Source organism: Chelonoidis abingdonii, chromosome 6, assembly GCF_003597395.2.
Source record: "Chelonoidis abingdonii isolate Lonesome George chromosome 6, CheloAbing_2.0, whole genome shotgun sequence".
NCBI classification, from domain to species: Eukaryota; Metazoa; Chordata; order Testudines; family Testudinidae; genus Chelonoidis; species Chelonoidis abingdonii.
The window spans coordinates 3,094,332-3,114,257 of NC_133774.1; the positions used below are offsets into that span (position 1 = coordinate 3,094,332).

Here is a 19,926-nt window from a genome sequence, read left to right on the forward strand (position 1 = left end):
CCCTACTGCCCCCGCCCAGCTCGCCCAGCTCCCGGACAGAGTAGCCACCGGCTCCCCCCCAGCACCAGCCCGGAGGATCTGTCCTTGCCTGCTCCCCTCGGGGAGGGAGGAAGGGAGGCAGGCGCGCAGGGGGGGGATTGGCCCCCGAGGGAGGCGCGCGGGTATTGGCCGCGGGGGGGTTGGAGGCAGCCAAGCTCTGGCTGTTCTTTCAGCAGCCAGGCCCTGCTCCCCTCCTGCCCCCCGGCTGTGGGTTCTTCTCCAGTGGGCCTTGCTCGCTCCACTCCTGCCCTGAGCGACGCTCCCCGGGGCACGGGGGGCCCGAGAATAGTGCGGAGCCTTTTGTCCCAGTGCCCCGGACGGGCTGCCTAGCTCAGGCTGCTTCATTTACTTCTGAACTGCAGCCACCTCTGGGGTACAACCTGGGCTCTGTGTAGCAGCCTGTAGTGAGGTTATGGACCCATTCAGGCCGCTAGTTGAAATATGCTGCGTGTGAATGTCAGAAACTGAAACAGCTTTACGCAGACGTTTTATCTTCTCTTCTTGCTGGTCTGTTCCTGACTGTTTAGTTGTGGGACCCTGGTTAGAAGTGTCAGTCACGGTTTGGTTTATAATACCATCTCTTTCCTTCCAGGCAGCAGATGGCTTGGTGAAAGTTCAGGTGGCTTTGGGGAACATCGCAAGCAAAAGAGAGAGAATTAAAATTTTGTACAAGAAAAGTAAGTATTCATCCAGCATTTGTGTGTGCTGGTTTTTTTACCCCCAAGGTTTAGATCCAAATTGTGTGTTACGTGGTGGTCTTGTTGGGTGGCCTGTCTGAGATCATTTGAGTTGGGTTTTGAAATGAGTTTAAAAACAACCCTCACCATTAGCTCCTTGGGTGGCAAACGACTGAGTAGACAATCTGGGATCTCTCAAGTGCAGTGCACCTCTTGAGAGGTGAGTGTACAGAATCTGCTTTGGTTTCTGTTTCAATGTCAGAGATCTAAAACCTAAGGATTCAGCTTTATTCCTTCCCTAGGACTGTGTGTGCTCTCCACTGTGATCAGATCCCCCTAGAAATCTGTAGCCTATCAGGCCTGGTGTCATCAGAAAGGGGCAGGACATGTTCAGTGTATGTCCATCTGGAGAAAATCAGGGGCTTTGACTGCTCACTGGCATTGGAGTTTATTTCTCCCTGTTGAGTCTATCAAGGACAACTCGGGCCTGGTCTACACTGTGGGGGGATCGATCTATGTTACGCAACTTCAGCTACTGAATAATGTAGCTGAAGTCAACATACTTAGACCTGCTCACTGTGATGTCTTCACTGCGGTGAGTCGACTGCTGCTGCTCCCCTGTCGACTCTGTTTGTGCCTGTGGTGATGGTGGAGGCAACCTTGGGATTTTTATAACAGAGGAGAGATGGTGCAGAAATAGCATGCTGTTCCTGGAGGGGACAGAGTGGTGCCACTTTAGCACACCCTCAGCCAGCTTCAGAAGGCAAGACTTGGGTGTTTAAAGGAAAGACATTTCAGAGGGCAGGGGAAGTAGCAGGCCACATGATGGAAAGTGAGCACTCTGTGCCCTCCCTTTAAAGAATGGACTGTGAATTCTGCAGCTGAATTTAAATTGGCCAATGTGATACTTAGCAGGTTAGTGGGACCTTCTGTAAATAATGGGTGCCTATTGGCTTGGGCCATGTATGTACATACTTTTTTAATAAGATCAAACAAAGAAACTTACAGGCTTGGTGCAGCAGCAACTTTGTACTGTTGACTCAAAAGCCATTCCTCTCCAATCCCCCATTGAAGATGCCTCTGCATCTTGGCACATCTGAATTGTGGTCTAATACAGTTAGCCAGCTCAGATTTGTAAGCTCTTTGAACCAGTGTGTATCTTTCAGATGTTCTATAAAATGCTGTGTAAATTCATGGTACTGTAGAAGTACTGTAGCTGCTGATTCTTTTTAACAACATCTTGTAGTAAGTAGGAAATTGTGACAGGCAGTACTTCCAGAACTAGTCACTTCTCTTCTTCTCCCTCTCTGTCACCTACTTCTGATCTTAGTTGAAGATTTAATAAAATATCTGGATCCTCAGTACATTGATCGAATGGCTGTTCCCGATGCCATGAAACTGCAGTTCATCTTAGCAGGTATGTCATGAAATGGAAGGAGTATGCTCATTTCCCAAAAGGTCACAAGTTGTGGGGGTGGGATTTTAATTGAATGCAATTCATTTAATCTCTCTCAATCATGAGTTTAGGACAGAAATGCCTCCTTTGGAGTCTAGTCTTCCTCTGTAAACTGGCTAATGCTTCAGTAAAAGATCAGAAATTGAGAAACTGTAGTATGATTCGTACAGAGAAGAAAAAGCGTGGTTTAGTGTCCAGGCTCTGGCTCCCTGGCAAGCACTTGGAATGCAACTAGCACAGTGGAGCCAGTGCCTGCATGAGGAGTGCCTTTCTCGCTATTGAAGGCCTTCCCTTAATGAGTGACCGTGGCTCCCTCTGAATCTGTATAGCCTTTGGTCAGAAGCTTGGGGGGGGCGGGGAAAGGGTTGTGTGGAATTGCTGCCCTGTGTCTTGCAACTATTGCTGTAACAATAGTATTCATAAGAACAGTTAAATGTATATGTACTGTGATGTGCATTAAGTATCCATGCCTTGAGCTTGTAACCCTGTCCAGCTCTCTCACAGGAGGTCTGAGTCGCCCCTCTCCTGTGGTAGGTGTGTGTAACTCCATTGTCTCCAGTGGCGTTTCCCCCGATTCAGACTGGTGTAAGTGAAGGAGAGTCGGAGTCATGAGGTTGACTTTTAATGGGACTCGACAACTGAGCCAATGAAAGAACAAAAAGCATGTGCTTTTCCCATCACTAGCTTAGTGAGGAACATCCTGGCTTCTGCTCCTGGTTCTTCTCTTTATGTACTGTGTGCCGCCTTTGAGCTTCTGTTTCCCTATCTGATAATACCTACCCCAGAAAAGGGTGAGGGGGTGTTTGCGAAAGACACAGAGATCCTTGGCTGAAAGGTGGAGTAGTAATGTAAAGTATCATTGTGGTGCAATCTTTCTGCTGCATGTAGGTTTGATTGCCTTGTGAGAAGGGGAAGCTGAACCAGGCCAATTAATCAACTGATTTTTTTTTTTCTCATCTGTGAAAAGCTGAAATAGTCTTTGACTTAAACTTCTCCTTCTCTGTCTTTTAAACCAGAGGAGCAGTTTATTCTTTCCCAAGTTGCCCTTCTGGAACAGGTGAACAACCTCCAGCCGTTCTTGGACAGTGCACACATCAAAGGTAACACAAACTCATCTGCAAGCTGCCTTTTGATAGCTGCTGTCCTGTAGTTAGTGAAGACAAGTGGCCTCTCTTTCATTACCCTGGGCACTAAGAACAGTGTGGAAATGCTGTTTTTAAAAGTTCTCTAGTTGTCTGCCTCAAATAACCAGAAACCATTGTAAGCGTTTCCAACTCTGATGAGTTTGCAGTCTAAGAAGGCTGTAGGTGCTAAAGCAGTGCAGCAGCATGCAGAAGAAATGCAGAATGTGGCACGGTCGTCATCTTCAGCAACATGGGCATGAATGTATTCTCCTGGCTACGATACTGCCACTGTACAGGGAGGCTGAATTTAAGTAACCCCAGAGCCATGTTATACTGGCAAGGCTGTTAAATATTCCTGAGATGCTGGTCCAGTGAGCCAGTGTAATTGTGAGGGGAAAATGGAGGCCAACAAATGCACACGTTACTCTACACAATCCTTAGAATCTTATGGGGAAAAACTCAGTAGAACATCTCCTTTCTAAGGTGTAACTTCCTATTCACTGAGTATCTCTGCCCCTTGCATGGTGAGGTCTCTGTAGTCTCCATGCAGTTGCTTGCCAGTAATAGTCACACATAGTAATCCAGTTGCCTGGTTCATACAAGTCTCTTGAGCATCTAATCTTCTGCATGGGACCCACCTCTCATGGCCCCAGAGGCAGCAGAGGGGTGACATTGGAACGTTGTTTTCAGTTGGTTCTGATCAGTGTATACACAAACAACTAAAATGTTGGCATTTCACTTACTTAGCAGTCAAGTGGCAGTAAGCAGTGGTGGTCCGGTGGCCAGCAGTATTTATCTTTGGGGCGTTTCTGAGCTGTAATGTGCTTCAACTGACAAGAAATGTATTAAATTAATCCCAATAGAAAGATTTTAAATATGCTCTTAGACAGTCGTCTCTACTTTGGGAACTGCAGTTCCTGGATATCAAAACTAAGCTGGAACTGACTTTTGTTCTGTACTTTGCAGCTGCTCCTGACCATGCTGCCAAACTGCAGCGACTTGCTCAAATCCACATACAGCAGCAGGTAGAGTGAATACTCATCGTGGTTAATCTTCAGTGGGCAGGGATGGGGCCTCTTGTTAACCATAGGTAATTCGTGGGCAAGGATGGGGTAATTAGTAGCACAGACTAAAACCATTCTAATTAAGATTATCAGTATTTCTTCTTTCCATTACGTTGTTTTCAGTTTGTCTAGATCATGGAATTTCCAGGAGTCAGAAGGGATCTCTGCTCCAGAACATCTCGATGTACAAATAGCTTTGAGTGGCTTTTTAAAAACCGCAGTGGATTTAACAGAGTAACATTTCTACACTAGAGAGTAACTGGGGCATGGAGAGGTGAAGCGACCAGCCCAGCATCACACAGGAAGTTTGGGGCAGAGCTGGGAAGTGAACCAGAGCTCCTGAGTCCCAGACCAGTGTCTTACTCCCCAAACCATTCATCCTTGTATCCCGGTGTGTTTGTATTACTAGGTCCTTTGTCTCTTCTTCCCCCAGGTCTGTACCTCTGCATTAGGGCTTGTCTCTTCAGCAGCCTTAGGCTCCTTGGGCGGGTGATTTGCTGACTGTGTCTGTAGATTGCCTAGCCCAATAAGGCCCCAATCCCAGCTGGGGCATGTGGCCACTAGTGCAGTGTAGATTTTGTAGTACACCTCTACCCCGATGTAATGTGACTTGATATAACGTGGTAAAGTGGCATTCCGGGGGAGGGGGGGTCTGCACACTCTGGTGGATCAAAGCAAGTTCGATAGAACGCGGTTTCACCTATAACGCGGTAAGTGGTTTTTTTTGTTTTTTTTTTGGCTCCCAAGGACAGCATTATATCAGGGTAGAGGTGTAGTTACAGTAGCACCTGGAGGTCTCACTCAGAATCCTGTTGTGTAGGAGCTGTACAGAGTACAGTCGCTGCCCAAAACACTTGCACTCCGGGGAGAAAAAGTGCAGTGACAGGGAGACAGTCAAATATTATAGTGGTGGAGTCATTTGACTGCAAGGTTCCTGAATTACAGGCCTTCCTCTCCACCGCACCCCCCCCTTGGTTTCCTTTTGCTGCCTTGTACTGCTCAGTTTAACAGCACTAATAAGGGATGAATCTCAGACCTGTTGACGGCTGTGAACTCACCCTTCAGTGAACATAACAAAGTATAAATTCATCACAAGCCCCTACCTAGGTTAAAAGTTGTTTTGGACTGAGTGACTGGAGGTTGCTATCATTTGTGAATCATGGGAAGCAATTTTATTTTGTGGGGAATGTCGGGGGGGGGGGGGGTATTAGACAGTTGAAGCCTTCCTGGGAAGGGAGAGAGATCTGGGGGTGGGGCAGTAGAGAAATAGAGGGATGGGTTTGGGAATGCAGCAAGGGGAGTTATGGGGAGAGGGATAAATGGAGATGGATGGTAGGGGAGGCAAGAGAGGTTGTGGGTTCAGGTGCAGGAAGTGCAGCACCCTCTAGCTCTGCCAGTCTCCCTTAACTGCTGTGCCAGTGCACCCCAATGCCCTGTAGCCCCCGCAGCTCTGCCAGCCCCCCTACTCAACCCTATCCCACTGTACTGTAGTTGCCCTTTGCTCCAGGCACTGCATGTGAGCTGGGTTGTAGGCGGGGGAAGTAATGGAAATAGAAGCGTTGGTAGACAAGGGAATGAAGCCTTCAGGGAGATGCATTCCCAGATGGAAGGCCTGGTGTGTGTGTATGGGGCAGGTTGGAGGAGGGGACACCTTGAAGAGGTTAGGAGCATGGCTTGGGAGGTGTGCTGAAGCTTGGCTGGTGGGGTGCAACTGGTGTATGTGGGGATGAGGGGAGACCGGGACAGCTGGCTCAGCATGCTGATACCTACAGCCACTTAAGTGACCACTAACTCCTACCAACAACCTACCTTTTGTTTAATACCCCTAGGGAATCCCTTGGCAAAGAAAGCACAGTTAGTGGAATTCAGGGTGCTCTGTGGTATGTCGTCTCCTTGCAGAACAGCAAGCTGAGTAAAACTCCACTGCCTGAAAACCAGGAAATGCCCAGTTACGGGTGCCCATGTGAGCTTAGCTGTGCCCTCTTTCAGCAATGCCCCAATATACCCTCCAACCCTCCAGCTGCTGAAACGTGCGAGCTCTTCACCTCCTCTTACGGACCAGTTGTGCTCAGCCACAGGATTCCATCGAGTGCTGTTCAAGCCCGTGCCACCTTCCTGGTGTTCTCAGGGGCCACTGCCAGCTCCGGGGAAGCATTTGGATGCATTTCAGCTGCAGACAGTGTGTTAGGTGGACCTTCACTAACTGGTGGAGGCAATAATTGGGCCTGAAGATATATGTGGATTTCTTTGAGGTGTATGGCAGAGCTGTGATTGCGATAGAAGGAGATCTGTTTTGCACCCTCTGATACTTGTGAACGAAGGGAAGAGGTACGTGGGTACCCTCAGGATGCAGCATGTATCATTTCTGTGCTCAAGTGTATTTAGGTTATGTCAATAGCAGGGCAAAGGGCTTTTCTAATCCAGGGTATCAGCAGTGAGGGGGAAGAAGCGGGTTCTAATGCTTTTGGGATGGATAAGTGAAATTAGATGGTCTCCTAGGAGGAGGTTTAAGGGAGTGGTAAAAGGCTGAGAAGTGGTTCTCAAATTGTACATTTGTGCTCTTTCTGGGGAACTGGCTATGGGCTTGTCCGCACTTGAAGTTCTGCAGCGGCACTGCTGTTCTGCTTCAGTGTAGATGTTGCCTATATGGTCGGGAAGGGTTCTCCCATTGGCATAGGGAATCCACGTCCCCACAGGCAGCGTAGCTTGGTGTCAAGCGGAGTGCCCCAAGTGTCAATCCCGGGGCCGGTTTTGTTCAGTGTCTTCATTAATGATCTGGAGGATGACGTGGACTGCACCCTCAGCAAGTTTGCATATGACACTAAACTTGGGGGCGAGGTAGATATGCTGGAGGATAGGGGTAGGATGCAGAGGGACCTAGACAAATTAGAGGACTGGGCCAAAAGAAACCTGATGAGGTTCAGCAAGGGCAAGTGCAGAGTCCTGCATTTAGGATGGACGAATCCCATGCACCTCTACAGGCTGGGGATTGAGTGGCTAGGCAGCAGTTCTGCAGAAAAGGACCTAAGGGTTACAGGAGATGAGAAGCTGGATCTGAGTCACCAGTGTGCCCTTGTTGCCAAGAAGGCTAACGGCATTTTGGGCTGTATAAGTAGGGGCATTGCCAGCAGATCGAGGGACGTAATCATTTCCCTCTATTCAACATTGGTGAGGCCTCATTTGGAGTACCGTGTCCAGTTTTGGGCCCCACACTACAAGAAGGATGTGGACAAATTGGAAAGAGTCCAGCAGAGGGCAACAAAAGTGATTAGGGGGCTGGAGCACATGACTTATGAGGAGAGGCTGAGGGAACTGGGATTGTTTAGTCTGCAGAAGAGAAGAATGAGGGGGGATTTGATAGCTGCTTTCAACTACCTGAAAGGGGGATCCAAAGAGATGGATCTAGACTGTTCTCAGCGGTACCTGATGACAGAACAAGGATAATGGTCTAAAGTTGCAGTGGGGGAGGTTTAGGTTGGATATTAGGAAAAACTTTTTCACTAGGAGGGTGGTGAAGCACTGGAATGGGTTTCCTAGGGAGATGGTGGAATCTCCTTCCTTAGAGGTTTTAAGGTCAGGCTTGACAAAGCCTTAGCTGGGATGATTTAGTTGGAGTTGGTCCTGCTTTGAACAGGGGGTTGGACTAGATACCTTCTGAGGTCCCTTCTAACCCTGATATTCTATGATGAAAGAATTCTTCTGATGACCTAGCACTGGCTACAATGGGGGTTAGGTCAGCAGAACTGCATCACTCAGGGGTGGATTTTTCTCATTCCTGACCAATGTAGTTAAACCAACCTGATTTGCTAGTGTACACCAGGCCTACGTGTGAGAGTGTACGGCAGGATCTGGAGCCTCTAGAATCATACAGTGCCAAGGGCCAGTATGAGTGTGTGCTCTTGAGGCATTGCTTGAAGAGAGGAGAGGAGAGGGAAGGTGACATGCGGCAGCTTTTTGCTCCTTCAGTAGTGCTAGATGGCATCCTGTGGATAATGGTAGGTGGGCTTTTTGTGACAGGCAAGGTCCAGCCCCGCAGGAGAGAACAGGGGTCTGAACTCCAAAGAATAAGCAACTGAATCAACTGGTTATACCCAGTGTTACTGTGTAGGAATGTCAAGTGAGGACTTTTATGGAAACTTGTGATGGTCATGAGGTGATATGTGCACAGGTAATGGTTTTGTGTGTGTAGAACAGTGTAATTGTAACTAGAGCCTGGCCTACACTAAAGAGTTAGGTCAGCCCATCTTACGCCGCTGAGGGTGTAAAAAATCCACCCCCCTGAGTGAAATTGTTAAGTTGAACTAGCCCCTGCCATTAGCATAGGCACTGTCCACACTGCGTCTGTGCTACTGTAGCATTTCAGGTGTAGACAAGTCCTACAATGAAACTGCAGCATCACCTCACAACAGGAGGTGAATTAATCAGGCAGGGAGGGTTACAGGCTAGTTGTTTGCAAAGATAACTGCAAGGATCTAGCACTGTACAACCTAGGGAAAGACAATGGGGACCATTATGTTTAATGGAAAGACATGGAAACTGAAAAGAAATCCTCAGGTCTTGGAAAACTAAGGCCTGGTCTGCACTAAAAAGGAAAAATCTACAGCCCTGAACAGTGTAGTGAAGTCAGCATACCCCCTGTCTAGACAGTGCTAGGTCAGTGACCTGTCTACAGCTTCCCAGGGACATGGATTACCTACACCAACGGGAGAACCCCTCCCATCACCATAGGTCGCGTCTGCAGCTGGAGCACTTCAGTGTACAGCTGTAGTGTTTTCAGATGCAGACGAGCCCTAAAGAAGTGGGGGAGGTCCCCTACACCTCTCACAGCTGCTCTGCTGTGTAACCGGGAATTACTACCTGAGTCGGGGAGGGGGAGGGAAACCCTGCACACCCTGTTAAAAGGGAAGAGGGTTTGAAGTGAAGGTTATTCAGAAACTGAGAGCCAGGATCTAAGCAGGTGGCATCAGCATGAGACTGGATCCTCTTGAGGACACAGTAACTTGTACTAGAAAAGGGAATTTAGTAGGTGTGGCGAACTGGGAATGTTCTTAATGTTTGCTCTGAATACTATGTTGGTGCCTCAGTGTCCCGTATGCAGTTCTTAAGTATCTAGGTGGAGGAATCAGGAGGTGTGATTGCTGCAGAGCAAGGGCCAGTGCACCTAAATGCCTGACGCTCTGTCTCCTAACAGCTGATAGCCTGGGTCCCTTCTCTGCAAAGGTGCCAGCTGAAGGTGTTGGAGACAGAGGTCAGGTGACCTCCTGGTTTGGGAAAGGAGCTGAGCAGAGAGGAGGGGCTGGAGGGGGTTTTTCAGTCTGGCTGAGGACGAGGAGTGAAGTGCAGATGTGGGAGTCTGGCTCACTGCCCCCCAGAATGGACCCTACCGAGGGGCCCAGTTCGCTGTACCTACAGGCTCTGTTTTAGACCGTATTCCTGTCGTCGAATAAACCTCAGTTTTGCTGGCTGGCTGAGAGTCACATCTGACTGTGAATTGGGGGTGCAGGACCCGGTGGCTTCCCCAGGACCCCACTGGGGCGGGCTCGCTGTGGGAAGCGCATGGAGGGGCAGAGGATGCTGAATGCTCCAAGGAGAGACCCAGGAGGTGAAGCCATGTGAGCTTCTTGGCCTGAACAAGTCTGCTCCAAGGGAGAGGAGGCTCCCCAAAGTCCTGCCTGGCTTTGTGGGCAGCAGTTCCAGAGCATCGCCCGGGGACTCCGTGACAGTAGGGCTGTCAAGTGATTAAAAAAAATTAATCACAATTAATTGCACTGTTAAACAATAGAATACCATTTATTTAAATATTTTTGGATGTTTTCTACGTTTTCAAATGTATTGATTTCAGTACAAAGTGCTCACTTCATATTTATTTTTTATTACGAATATTTGCACTGTAAACAAAAGAAATAACTTTCAATTCACCTAATTCAAGCACTGTAGTGCTATCTCTTTATCATGAAAGTTGAACTTACAAATGTAGAATTACATACAAAAACCACCTGCATTCAAAAACAAAACAATGTAAAACTTTAGAGCCTACAAGCCTGATCAGTCCTATTTGTTCAGCCAATCGCTCAGATAAACAAGTTTGTTTACATTTGCAGAAGATAATGCTGCCAGCGTTGCAAGATGTTATATGCCAGATGTGCTAACGATTCATATGTCCCTTATTGCTTCAACCACTGTTCCAGAGGACATGCCTCCATGCTGATAACGGGTTCTGCTCGATAACAATCCAAAGCAGTGCGAACCGACACATGTTCATTTTCATTATCTGAGTCAGATGCCACCAGCAGAAAGTTGATTTTTGTTTTTGGTGGTTTGGATTCTGCAGTTTCCACATTAGAGTGTTGCTCTTAAGATTTCTGAAAGCATGCTCCATACCTCATCCCTCTCAGATTTTGGAAGGCACTTCAGATTCTTAAATCTTGGGCTGAGTGCTGTAGCTATCTTTAGAAATTTCACATTCGTATCTTCTTTGCATTTTGTCAAATTTGCAGTGAAAGTGAACAACATGTGCTGGGTCATCATCCAAGACTGCTATAACATGGAACATATGGCAGAATGTGGGTAGAACTGAGCAGAAGACATACAGTTCTCCCCCAAGGAGTTCAGTCATAAATTTAATTAATGCATTCATTTTTAACAAGCATCATCAGCATGGATGCATGTCTTCTGAAACGATGGCCAAAACATGAAGAAGCATATCGAACTTTAGCCCATCTGGCATGTAAATATTTTGTGATGCCAGCTACAAAAGTGCCATGTGAATGCCTGTTCTCACTTTCAGGTAACATTGTAAATAAGAAGTTGGCAGCATTAGCGCCTGTAAACATAAATAAACTTGTTTGTCTTAGCAATTGGTTGAACAAGAAATAGGACTGAGTGGACTTATTGGCTCTAAAGTTTTAAATTGTTTTGGTTTTGAGTGCAGTTGTGTAACACAAACTACATTTGTAAGTTGCACTTTCACGATAAAGAGGTGGCACTGCAGTACTTGTATGAGATGAATTGAAAAATACTGTTTCTTTTGTTTATCATTTTTACAGTGCAAATATATTATTTTTTATTAGATAAAGTGAGCAGTGTGCACTTTGTATTCTGTGTTGTAATTGAAATCGATGTATTTGAAAATGTAAAAACCCATCCAAAAATATTTAATACATTTCAATTGATATTCTATTGTTTAACAGTGTGATTAATCGCAATTACTTTTTTTGAGTTAATCGTGTGAGTTAACTGTGATCAATTGTGTAAAAGCAGGAAAGAATCCTGTGGCACCTTATCGACTAACAGATGTTTTGGAGCATGAGCTTTTGTGGATGAAATACCCACTTCGTTGGATGCATGGGATTAATTGACATCTCTAGAATTTAGCTAGTACAGAAGTGAAGCCTGAGATTGCCTGTGTCTTTTTTTTGTGTAACTTTGCTTTTCCTCACTATTTCATCTTTGGATCTGCATTTTCTGTGAAATTCTGTTTGCTTTTACCCCAAACTGTGGGGAGTGTGTGCACCAAAGTGAAGTGATAACGGGGCAGGTTTCACTCCTTCGGGAGTGACGAACCAGAGGGGAAAAGTCTGAGTGTCTGGTAGTTAAGAACTCAGGGAGATGGATTTGCGGGGTGGGGATGACTCAGGATCAGAAAGGCTAGTGGATCATCCTGCAGGGAGTAACTAGGGGGGTGGAAACCAGTGTTGAGAACCTTATGCTTGTAAGCTGGCTAGTGGTGTCAGGGCTCTGAGCCACAGCAGCACAGCCAGAAGGCACCCAAAATTACAGGCAGGCGGGGACAACTCCTTACCGGTCTGGGTGATCCCCAGAATGTGTGTGGTACTGGGGCATTGCTGGAAAAGATAGCTGAGGCTGTTGCCCAACCTGAGCATTGCCTGGGTTTCAGAAGCTTGGGTTTTGCTCAGCTCCGTGGTCTGCAGGGGGATGACGTTCCTCCCAGCAGCCATATCTCTGCATTAGCATAGATGTTGCCATTGAGTGTCCAGTCCTGCCAGCTTCTGTGCTTTAGACACTTCATTTGCTTTGTGGTTTCCTGCACCTCGTTTGATTGTCCTTTTCTGTGACTGTCAGAACTTCCTGCAGCAACCCCGATCACAACCTGGAATGGCCAAATGCGAAGCCAGGCTCTGACCTGGGCCGAGGTGCTTCCCCCCTGCCTCAGTTTCCCTGGGACAGTTACCTTCCTCCTGGGGGCTGGGAGGTAAATGCTCTGAAGTGCTTTGGAGCTGGAAGGTGCTGTATCCAGATCAGGATGTCCCTTATTGCCCGTTCACTCGGCACTCTCCTCCTGTTGCAGGACCAGTGCGAAGCAGTAACCGAAAACGTCAGGGTGCTCCTAGAAGACTACAATAAAATGGTATCCTTTAACCCAGGGCTGCGGGCACAGCCAGCCAGTGTGTGGGGTGCTGGCGGCTTGCAGGGCGATTGTTAATCTGAAAATAGCTGTACCAAGGGCAAAAGGACACTCTAAGGATCCTTCAGCCCACTGGATATCTTGGGTAGCTGACTGTTCTAGCCCCCGGCTTGTGAAAAGGGAGAGCCGTCTGTGTCTCGTGCCGTTCCCTGTAGCACAGCCTCTGTTCGGTGTGTGGCACGCAGCGCTGTCATGTTACCAGACAGAACCCAAGTGCTTATACTGATACTGCCCTGAGCATCCAGCTAGCCCAGTGAGTGAGCGCCTAGATCCCCCGCACTGAGGAGCTCACGCTGGGCTGGAAGCCCTGAGACCTGAACACCTCACAAGGGCTGGTCTCACCACAACAGCAGAGAAACCTGTATGTTTGCACTCTCCATTCTGACAGCTTCTTGCCCAGAGCCCATCCTGGGCCGGGAGCTGTCAGCATGTGGGTCGCTTGGGCTGCAGATCAGTGAGAGCACCTGCCTGAGCTACATTAATGGCTCTGCTACCTTCAGGGTGAGAAGTGTGGATCCAAGTGAAGGCTGTGGGCCTCCTTCCTGTGGTGCAGCAGGATAGAGAGCAGGGCGTCAGGTGGGCTGTTCTGACTCCGTACTGAGCCCCGCTGTCATCTTGGACCCTTGAAATCCCAGCTCTGGGTGAGACTCCTCAGGATCAGCACAGTGCTTCCCTGGGCTTGAATCTGATCACTTGCTCTCCGCTTGCTGCGGTGCATGAGCCCAGGCTCCACTGTTACCCGTCACAGGGTAGAGGCGGAGGCCCCAGGACTTGTCTGTGTTCACTTCTGTCTGAATCAGGTGTCTCACAGTGGCTGGGCTCAGTCCAGATTCATTCTCCGGGACCACGCCAGCCTCGACTTCACTACCACGTTCTTTGCCACATTCCACCTCTTCTTCCTTAAAAGCCTTTTTCAGACCCTGCTTCTGTCTAAGCAGTTTGTCCAGTGGGATGAAATGCTGACGCAGCTGGAAGCAGCCAAGCAGGTGAAGCCTATGGCAGAGTGATGGCAGCGATGTATCGCCAGGAGAAATGCAGCCTGCAGCCCCAGGGCAGCACCAAGCTTGGGTGAACTGGGGAGGATTGCAGCTGTCCTGGCACCACAGGTTCCAGTATGCCATGTTCTGGCCTGGCTGCTTGGAGCAGAGCGCTGCATGCTGGGACTTGTAGTCTCAGTGGGCTGCACCTACAATACTGAAGGTGAAGGTGGCTGCCAATGATGCCGGAGGGTCTTGTAACCCATTTTTGGCCGATGAGCTGCATTTTGCCCTCCCCTCCCTTCTTAAAAATGAAACCAGGTGACTGGCGTCCTATTAGAACTCGACGATCTGCACTTCTCCTGACTTGCACTTCCCTGAAATAACTTTGACTTCTAATAATTTATTTAAAACTCCCTGCTCAGCTCACTGGGATGTGACAGAAATGCGGATCTATTACATTTACCTGTGGACCAGAATAAAATCCTCAGACGTTAACTACGTTGTGGCTCACTTGCTGTTCTTTGTGAATGTCTGGAGTTATGGTAAAAACATAAGAACGGCCATACTGGGTGAGGCCAAAGGTCCATCTAGCCCAGTGTCCTGTATTCTGACATGGGCCAATGCCAGGTGCCCCAGAGGGAGTGAACAGAACCAATAATCATCAAGTGATCCATCCCATCACCCATTCCCAGCTTCTGGCAAACAGAAGCTAGGGCCACCCTCCCTGTCGATTCTGGCTAATAGCTATTGATGGGCCCATCCTCCGTTAACTTATCTAGTTCTTTTTGAACCCTGTTTATAATCGTGGCCTTCACGACATCCTCTGGCAAAGAGTTCCACAGGTTGACTGTGCGTTATGTGAAGAAATACTTCCTTTTGTTTGTTTTTAAACCTGCTGTCTATTCATTTCATTTGGTGACCCCTAGTTCTTGTATTCTGAAGAGTAAATAACACTTACTTTCTCCACACCAGTCATGATTTTATAGACCTCTATCATATCCTCCCTTAGTCGTCTCTTTTCCAAGCTGAACAGTCCCAGTCTGATTGATCTCTCCGCATGTGGAAGGTGTTCCACATCCCAGATCATCTTTGCCCTTTTCTGTACCTTTTCCAGTTCCACTATGGTGCTGCTAGTGGCATAGGAGTTCATGTGGTCCCAATGATGGGCCTGCTGCTGGTGCCACTGTAATGAAATCTCCCTTGCATAACTGCAGGTACCTACTGCTGTGCCAGTGTAGGGCTTAGCAGGGCCAAGATGTACGTTTATAGCTGACTAAATAGCAGTGGGTGCTGGACAGACTGACAGGAACTGCTCTGACTGGCACCAGGCAGTAAATTTCAGCCTGGTCTCTGGCACGGCAGGGGGGACTGTGCCCATCTGGTAGGGAGAAAACTAGCTGAGCTGCTTTGGTTGGCTGGTGCATGTGCTATAAGAGACTCCAGTCAATCCCTCCCCTGAGAAAAGGGCCATTTCCTCTGATGCTCACCCACTGTCCTTTGCACAGGACTGAGAGCTTGTGAAGTCATGGGGAAGGTTTCTCCCCGCCCCCCTTCCCCTGCTTTGTAACTCAGTCCCAAGAGGGAAAATAACGCCAGGTGCCTGCAGTGTGAGGGCATAAAAGTGATGGGTCCTCCCACACCGAGAACTGGAGAAAAGCCCAGCGGGTAGGTGCAGGTGCAGGGTCTGTCGCAGGCTGCCAGGCCCTATGCCCACTAGGATCCATTTGGGCCCTTCTTAAAACTTTTGTCTTGAGTAAGAGAAGGAGGAGTGTCCTGGCTAAAGGAGGGCAGTTGTGGAGCCCGGCAGGATCGAATTGCCTGAAGAGGTGGCACCAGCCTGAGATGAGCTCTGATCTAGAAATCTCCGTGTTAGATGCAACACTGTTTGTGGTAGGAAACGCTCATCTGTAATGTTAATAAATTCCCAGGATGTTTAGCCCTGGCAGCAGGAGACCCCAGCATCTGTCAGGCAAATTGAAGTCCCCTGTACTCATGCAGCATTTCCCCTACACTGTAGCTGGTGCATAAGGAGCCGGTCGTCCTGTTCCCCAGTGTGCTGTGCTGGTCTGGAGCAGACACCAACTGACACCCCCTCCTGTGCCATCTCTGCTAGGACACTGAGCCAGAAGCATCCAGGATCATTTCCTTGCAAGAAGTGGGTGACTGGGAAACAGGCGATGCCATTTTTGGCACAGAGGGCCCCTCCCCCTCCCCTTTGTCCCATGGAGCAGGGCCAGGATCTCAGCCCGAGTTTGGGAAATGCTGCCTCAGCACAGAGCCGTGAGGGTGCACGGCTGTGCCAAAGGCTAGATGGCAGCAGAGTTTGCACAGTGACTCAGCCACAGGCTGGGCCTAATGCCAGCTCCGAGGTGTCGCCCAGCTGCTTGGTCCTGCAGCCCAGGAGTCAGGGGCATGTTGGGGATGAAGCACGGCTGCTCCGCCCAGCGAGGGAAGGACGGAGCTAGCAAGTGTCAGCACACTAGCCAACCCGTGTCCACCCCGCACGACCAGCCTGGCGGCAGCAAGCCAGTCCCCACCCTTAGGGGTGCACCCAATGGACTCGCCATGCTCGCTAACGGTGCATAGACCTCCGGATCCAGCCGGGTGTTAGCGAGAGAACACGCTGGGCTGCCCGTTGCCATAAGAAATGTCATGCCCAGGAAATTCACTGTGCTGCCCTGTGGGGTGCCGGGTGCCCGCAGCTTGCATTCCTGGAGGAGCCCGTGCTGTGTGATCGGAGGGCTAACGCTGGCTCACAGCTGCTACATACCAATCCACCAGGGCAACCTAAGGGCTGCACCCACACTTGGACCCTGCCTCTTCAAACGGGTCTGTTCTCAGCCCCCCGCACTGCAGGTAGGTGGAGGGTCCGTGCGGCTCCCACAGCTGCCTGTGCTCCCCGGCTGGCTGGGGCCTTGAGGGGAAGAGGTAGGGTCCGCTCTGGTGAAAAGTGGGAAGGCCCTGGCTCCTCTGCTTCCCCCCACCCCCGAGTCCAGTGCCACTGGTCCCTGAGCAACTCAGTCTGTGTGTCAGGAATCAGAGCCCTCAGCAGAGCCTGCTTTGGGCAACCTAACGACCACAGCTGGCTGCCTGACTGGTGGGCAGAGTCAGCAGACTGACCCTTGGCTCAGCTGCCTGGGGGCTAATTCCTGGCTCCCAACTCCTGTTCTAACCACTAGGCCTGACTCCCGCTCCAACCCTGAGGCCCAGTTGCCCCTGGCCTGGTCCCAGGACTCCGCTCCCTAGCGGGCAGTGGCGCAAACCCCCAGAGAGCGGACATGGACGGAGTGGGGAGCAGAAGACGGCTGGCTTGGCAAGAACTTACCGTGGGGCCTGGTGAATCTCCATCCCTTGGAGTCTTTACATCAGGACTGGGTGGGTAGCGAAGATCTGCGAGAGCTCAGAGGAGTCTTGGCCTTGCTGGAATGTTTCCTCGGTGAGGTTCTGTGGGCTGGGTGCTGCAAGGGGTCTAACTAGATGCTCTAATGATCCTTTCTAGCTTTGACATCTAAGAATGTGGGTAGCTGAGTGTGATGTGCGGTGCCGCTGCATTGAGCTCAGAGCTCTTCACTCTCACGGGGGGCAGGTTTCACACCCGCCCTGCATAGATAAAAATGACAACACACGGCACCAGGTGGGAGAATCTTAAGTGCCCTAAGTGTGTGTGTCAGTATGTGTGTGTTGTCCACCTAGGCGTGGCATACAGCACCCTGGGGAGTCCCATAAATGTGTCAGAAACCCCCTTGCAACTTGCCAGCCAGCCCCATTGGCATTTCCTTCTGAGCCCAAGATCCTCCTGGCACATTCTGCCATCAGCTCTGGAGGTGGGAGACTGGGGGGAGCTGGCTGGAAAATATTCTGCCAGTTTTGGCTTCGATTGTGGCTCTGGGCAGCAGGCGGGTGATTTCTGAATCTCTCAGGTATCTGGAAATTTTCTTAAAAACCAACGATTCTGGTGTCACCTTAAAGACTAACAGATTTATTTGGGCATAAGCTTTCGTGGGTAAAAGCCCCACTTCTTCAGATGCATGTGGGTTTTTCACCCAGGAAAGCTTCTGCCCAAATAAAGCTGTTAGTCTTTAAGGTGCCACCGGACTCCTCGTTGGTTTTGTGGATACAGGCTAACACGGCTACCCCCTGATACTTGGGAATTTTCTGTGACTATCACCGGGACCAAACCGCAGCCACTGGCTCCTCCTCCTTCCCCGGGGCTGCTCTCCTGTTTTGTGCGTGGAACGTCTGCACCACAGTGCAACCCTCAGGCTTGGCTGAATGCCACAAACTCCGGCCAAAGCCTGGCAGACACAAAAGGGCTTGAAAGTGGTTCAATTCACCTGACTCCCTAATACATGCAAACTATCCAGGCCTGGAATGCAGCCAGCTCTAGCAATTAGCATCCAGTGGAATAACAGCTAAGAATGACATCAGCCAAGCTGCAAGCCAACCCCCCCACCAGCTCGGGTCCTGCTTAGCGCCCATGGGTGCCTGTCTAGTGGGGTCTTGGCTAAGGGCCCCTCAGACACACATAGGCAGTTTCTGATATGGCACTCCCAGGTGGGGCAACGAGACCCCTGCTGTGAATTGGCAGTGTCCGCTGGGGGGGAGTGAGCCTGTAGACATGTGGACTCACCCCTGCGGCGCCTCCTGCTGGTCACTTCTGGGAATTAGCTCATTCCCAGCCAGGAGCGCCCTCTGCAGGCCGGTGATCCTCCTGTCCGCTTGGCCCCTGTGTCCCTCCCTGGACCCTAGTGCCCTTTTAACTGGGGTGCTGTCCCCTGGCAGTACCCCACCAATCTGGATCTCCTCTCCCTGGGGAACCGCCGACCCACTATCCCCACTTTGGCTCAGTTTTGGCTACTGCCCAGTCTCCATCTAGCCTCTGTTCGCTGAGGCAGAGTGCAGTATCAGCCACTCATCATAGGCAAAGGGGTTTGGACCTGTTGCCTTGCCCTACCCCTTGAGCTGCCCCCTGCAACCCCCAGTACCTCTTGGCCTTATGCTAGGCCACAGCCTGGGGCTTTCCAGGCAGGAGCTCCCCAGCTCCTCTGCCTTTCCCCAGCCCTGCTCCACTCAGGTACCCTGTGTCTAGCTCCCTGCAGCCAGGCCCTTCTCCCTCTCCAGGCAGAGAGAGACTGTTTGCTCCTGGCTCCACTGTGCTGCTTTCTTCTTCGGTGGCAATTTGGCGGCAGGTCCTTCCCTCTGAGAGGGACCGAGGGACCTGCGGCCAAATTACTGCCAAAGAGCCCAATTTGCTGCCCCTTCCCCTTGGCCGTCCCAAGCACCTGCTTCCTGACCTGGTGCCTAGAGCCAGCCCTGATTGAGATGTCTCCCTGTCCCATCTCTCATGCAGATGAGGCTAGGGGAGTTGTCTCTGCTCTCCATTTTGTATGCTAATAGAGATGTCTTAATCTTGTCAGGAGGGGTCTAAGTGTGTCTCCCAATGCCCTTCACTGCTCTCTGCAAGTTCTTTTCTCTGATGGGTTTTGGTTTAAGCAGAGGCTGGTGGGGGGTATTTTTCATGAGTCAGACAGGCTGGATACTGCGCCCTGGTTCCCCAAGAACACAGAGCTGATTGGTATCAAGTGTTCTGTGGCTAAACAGACCCTTCCCAGTGCTGTCAATGCGCCTCCTTCAGCGACTGGCTAGGCAGTTCTGCAGAAAAGGAAGCTGGATATGAGTCAGCTGGGTGCCCTTGTTGCCAAGAAGGCCAATGGCATATTGGGCTGTGTAAGTAGGAGCATTGCCAGCAGATCGAGGGACGTGATTATTCCCCTCTATCTGACACTGGTAAGGCCACATCTGGAGTATTGCGTCCAGTTTTGGGCCCCCCACTGCTGAAAGGGTGTGGAAAAATTTGAGAGAGTCCAGTGGAGGGCAATGAAAATGATCAGGGGGCTGGGGCACATGACTTATGAGGAGAGGCTGAGGGAACTGGGCTTAATTAGTCTGCAGAAGAGAAGAGTGAGGGGGGTTTGATAGCAGCCTTCAACTACCTGAACCGGGGTTCCAAAGAGGATGGATCTCGGCTGTTCTCAGTGGAGGCAGATGACAGAACAAGGAGTAATGGTCTCAAGTTGCAGTGGGGGAGGTCTAGATTGGATATTAGGAAACACTATTTCCCTAGGAGGGTGGTGAAGCACTGGAATGGGTTCCCTAGGGAA

General features: G+C 50.0%; 1 protein-coding gene across 1 annotated transcript; it reads left to right on the forward strand.

Annotated features, from left to right (window-relative positions):
* Positions 1-316: 316 nt before the first annotated feature.
* Positions 317-14,263, forward strand: LOC116836666 (dynactin subunit 3-like). Its single transcript, XM_032800421.2, has 6 exons — positions 317-716; positions 2,047-2,133; positions 3,189-3,272; positions 4,263-4,321; positions 12,669-12,728; positions 13,703-14,263. The coding sequence occupies exons 1-6, from the start codon at positions 494-496 to the stop codon at positions 13,790-13,792; spliced, it is 603 nt and encodes a 200-aa protein (XP_032656312.1). The 5' UTR covers positions 317-493; the 3' UTR covers positions 13,793-14,263.
* Positions 14,264-19,926: the final 5,663 nt, after the last annotated feature.